This window comes from Egretta garzetta, unplaced genomic scaffold (assembly GCF_000687185.1).
Source record: "Egretta garzetta isolate BGI_Z169 unplaced genomic scaffold, ASM68718v1 scaffold702, whole genome shotgun sequence".
Lineage (NCBI taxonomy): Eukaryota > Metazoa > Chordata > Aves > Pelecaniformes > Ardeidae > Egretta > Egretta garzetta.
Window position 1 is genome coordinate 19,480 of NW_009258908.1, and position 4,524 is coordinate 24,003.

The 4,524-nt window shown below is 54.0% G+C and overlaps 1 protein-coding gene across 2 annotated transcripts in view; it reads right to left on the reverse strand.

Annotated features, from left to right (window-relative positions):
- Nucleotides 1-2,456: 2,456 nt before the first annotated feature.
- The window catches only part of UBE2R2 (ubiquitin conjugating enzyme E2 R2), a 14,527-nt gene continuing 12,459 nt past the window's right edge, over nt 2,457-4,524 (reverse strand). For both annotated transcript variants that reach the window (XM_035889867.1, XM_035889866.1), the window contains exon 5: nt 2,457-3,665. In XM_035889867.1, the coding sequence (XP_035745760.1) occupies nt 3,446-3,665 (220 nt within the window). In that variant the 3' untranslated portion in view covers nt 2,457-3,445. The remainder of the gene's footprint in view (nt 3,666-4,524) is intronic.

Sequence of the window (4,524 nt, forward strand, 5' to 3'; positions counted from 1 at the left end):
CAGGAGTGCTGTGCTCCTGCCCTGCCAGGGGCCTGGCCCCCAGCAGCACCCCAGGCCCCTGGCAGCAGCAGCTTTGCACCCCTGTGGCTGGCCTCCCTCGACCATGAACCATCATCCCCTGATCTCCCCCTCCCTGACTAAGGAAGGGTAAATGTGACAGCAAAGCACGGGGCCTTTTGCCAAAGTACATCCCTCAGTTGGTTCCTTCTTTAGGCTTGGGCTGAGGCAGCAGCTGTCCAACAGCAGCAGTCTTTTCCAACCTTATAGGCACTTATGTGGAGGTACAGGCATTGATACTGCAGCAGCACCAAACTTGACGAGCCATTACTCAAAGCTCTAAGTAACCCATGCAAATAAACCAGCTCAATTAATAGGGAATTAACAGTACAGGGATGTTTTCATTTCACATTTTTATTAGTAGACAGATGTGCAGAAAAGACAAAATATAACTACTGAAGGGGAAGACAACACAAAAATGCATCAGTTAATTCTTTCTTGTAAATTATACTGAAGAAAAAAAAGGAAAACATCTGGGATTTCAGCTAAGAAAACTACTAAGAAATCTAGTGTACCCTGCTGGTTTCAGAATGGTTGAAAACTGCATTTGAAGGGGCTTGTAGTTGCAAATGTAAATGCTAGTATCGGCAGAGACAGGAGAAAAGGGTTAAGAAAAAAACCAGAATACACAGATCAGGTAAACATTTTTCCTCAATCTCTTAAATAGTTTGCAAAAGAAAAAAAAAAACCAAAACCACCAACCCACCCTCATACTTCGGTTTGTCTCAAAAAAAGGAAACCAGCAAGTCAACAAGCAATGACACTGCACGGGGACAGTGGGGAAGAGAAATTAGTCTGGTTCATGTGGGAGCTCTCAAAATAGGTTGCTTTTTTTGTCTTTCAAAAAGGGTAACAGAGGAGTCATGATAATGCATCTTACAACACCAAGCTTGGAAATACAAGTCACTGGAGAGTATACAGTGAAGACGGTCAAAAGTACAAGGGAAATCCTGAAAGATGCAGTATCCTCATTTCAAACCCAGTCGTCAGCACAGCCAGCCCTGCCATACTCTGCCCCTTCACCCCCCAACAGCCCCCGGGAGCTGGAGGCCGCTGCCCCCGTCCCAGCGCAGCCCCGAGAGCCCTCCTGCAGCCAGGGCTGGAGGGAAGCTGCCGGGTGCCCCACGCTGTCATGAGTTGCAGAGGACCCTGCTGCTGGCTCCAAAAAGCACCAGGGGCTGAGTCAGTCCTTGCTGGATGGAGGAGCTGAAGCAGCCCCTGCGGGACAGTTTGGGAGGGGTCCCAAAGGTAACAGGCAGGCAGGAGGGCAGACCCTCACGGGGAACACTGGGGGACAAGCTCTCAGCACCTGGGCTGCCTTTACTCCACAGGGCACAGCAGGACCCACCACCAGCGCACCCCGGGGCAGGGGAGCAGGGACCATCCCCCTGCGGTGAATCGCAGCCAAGCAACATTTCAAAAACACATCTGCCTCGATCACTTCAAACAGAGCCCCACCAGCCTCCCTCCCCTCCCCAAGGGCTGCCTTCCCCTCCTCTCCCTCCGGGCAGCACACGGAGCTTGCTCACTCCCATCCCGCTCCCCAGCTGATCACAGAACAAAGTTTACTCCCACCAAAGTACCCGTCGAGGGACCGCAGCCGGTGACGTACCATTGAAAACCCTGGGATGTACAAAGGGGAGGCACAAACAAATGCCGAATCCCGCAGCTCCTCTCAGGGTAACTGCCTCTGTACTTGCGGGAGTGGAGGGTCTCACCCCGGTCTGCTCCTGGAGGTGCCAGGGCTGAGGGTGGGAGGGCAGGGCTGGACGCTGTTCGTGGGATCACGCATTAAGGTGAGCTCTGCACCACAGCCAAACAAGAACACGCTGCAACAGGGTGAGGGTGCTGAGGGACTGAGGAAGAGGGTTCTGCAGAGACTAGCATGCAGGATCCACCCTGCCCAGGAGGGAGGACCCTAAGCTCTGCTAAGAGCTCCCAAAAACATGCAGGAGGCCGAGCTCAGCAGCATGCTTCAGCTGGTACACTAAGTCGCCTGTCAAACCCTGCCCCTGGCTGCCTCTCCCAGCCCAAAAGCATGGTGTACCCTCTCCCCTGGGGCTGCACAGGCTCACTTTCCTCCTCAGAAAAGGATTCAGTATCTCTCCAGTGGGCGGGTGTGGCCCTCTGCCCGACTTCCTCCCTTACAGACTTCTCCAACCACTTTTATCCCCCTTTTTCCCCCTCTAGCTTCTTCCCCCCCTGGCAGGGGAGAGCCCAGCATGCCCCCCCCCCTCTGTGCCCCAGCCCCAGCCGCTGCTGCGGGCGCAGGGAGAGCCAGGCCACCCCAGGCAGGCACCCAGGGCAGCTTTGCCTCCTGCCGGCCCCGCAGAGCCCACAGGGCTGCAGCAGAGCTGCACTTACCAACGCATGACCTACATCAGCAACAGAAAGAAGGCTCAGGCCAGCACTGGATTTGGGCTGCAGGAAGCAAGGGCTGCTGGCAGGCACTGGGGCAGGAGGCTATCGGTCTCTCCCACTGCCAAAAAGGAGTTCAGGATGAATGCTGGTCTGCTGCACAGCAGGGTGCACATCTGCTCTCCTCCCTCTGGAGAGGGGCAGCTGGCAGCAGATCTCAGCAGCACAGCTAAACTGAACTTTTTCAACCCCAACCTAGTCTGAAAAAAAAAGTAAAAAATAAATAGCAACCCAGGGCTCAGTTGTACAGACGTGAAGTGTTAAGTGTTTATTTTAGGGTTCATATCACAAGCCTTTTTCAGAGAAAGCTGATTGTGCCCTCTGGGGCTCCAGGGGCCAGCTATTTCCTAACTTGAGCAGGCTGAAAAGGAATACTGTACCTTTCAGTGAAATCCCATCAAGCTCAACACACAGTAGCTTTACACTCTCCGCCCCACACCTTATAAAGGAAAAGCCACCACCACCACAAGGCTAAACGAATGTACACACGCTATTATTGTAAATGGAGCAGCTAAACCTTGGCAATTTGCTTTGTGTGGATTTTTTTTTTCTTCCCAGTAAATGCAGCACTTGAGCTCCTGAAAACCCAGCTTCCAATGGGTTTGTTCCAGCTTTAAATACATTAAACATTTCAATGCAAGACTGTATTTAATTCAAGAATCTAAACGCGAGCAAACCTGTTTCGCTGTGAGCGTTTCGTAGAAGTGAAAAGGGGAGTTTCTTTTTTAAAAAGAAATCATAATACAGTGATGAAAGGGTTAAGAATGCAAGAATTCAGACATTCTGTGGAGGGTCTCTAAGAGGTCCATAAAAAAGGAGCAAACAGATCCATACAACAGGAGACAGCAGGAGACAAAAAGTTTTTTTTTTGATCCCCCCCCCACACTTTTTTGCTGGACTGCTGCTAGGTTACCGCTGCTCCCTTCTGGCCTGAGTCGGCAGGGCAGTACAGGGGCATTGAGGGAGCAGGTCACGACTCCTCATTGCCAGAATCGTCGTCATCGTAACAGTCGGCATCCTCCTCCTCCTCATCTTCGTCATCAATGTCGTCATCGTACAAGTCGTCGTAAAGCAAATCTGAACTGTTGTCATTGGAAGGCACTTTAGTTTTGATGCAGTACTCTGCCAGCGTAGTGGGGACCTTCACGCCATCCTTCTCTGCCTCGGCTTTGGTAGCCAAAACCTGTTTCCTGCGGGGAAGAGGACACAGCAACGTAAGCAGGGCCGTCTGACAGCAGCAGCGCAGCTCAGCTCCCACCCCCCGGGCAGCCCCAGCCCTCCTGGGTTGCTGATGTTTGGCTGAAGCACCACAAGCAGTGCTAGAAACAGATTTGGTTCCTGCAGCCCCGGGCTTGGGAGTACTCCAAGGGTGTTAGCAGCACGCACGCTCTCAGCAACATATGAAATCAGTTATTCCACAGGACTCCACGTTAGGGACCTGGCAGAGCTCAGAGCAAATTTCATTACCTTTGCTACAGACGGGATGGTGAGGGGTTTCCTAAAATGACTTATTGACTCCAACCACTGATGAGATTACCCCATCGTCCTCAAAACTGCAGAACTGCAATTCCCACAAGCATTTGGCAGCTCCGAGCTCCCACTGGAGGGTAAGAGCAGTCGGAGCTCGTGGCTGTACCCCAAGATGCAGCCATAACCCCGGCGCTGCCCGGAGGTGTTTCCCGTCACCCCAGGATGGGCTCTGGCTGCCGCCTCCCAGTGGCACTGTGGCTGTGAACTGCTGCTGGCCCGTGCTGCCTCCCAGCAGGGGGCGGGGGGGATGGCAGCCTGTCCCTCCACCCCCACCCGCCTGCTCCTCAGCCTGCCGAGCTCTGCTCATGGAGTACATCCAGCCCCGATGAGCGGGAGGCGACCAAGACCACGTCCCAGCGAGGCTCTTCGCACAGACTGCCTGCCCTGCGCAGCTCCGAGCAGGGGTACGCCCCGCACGCCCGGCTCGCGGGGGCAATGCAGACGGGGTCTTTAGGCAGCCGAGCGTGGCAGCAGCCCCACGGCGCTGCGGATTGCCCATCCGCTGCTCTGGTTCACATC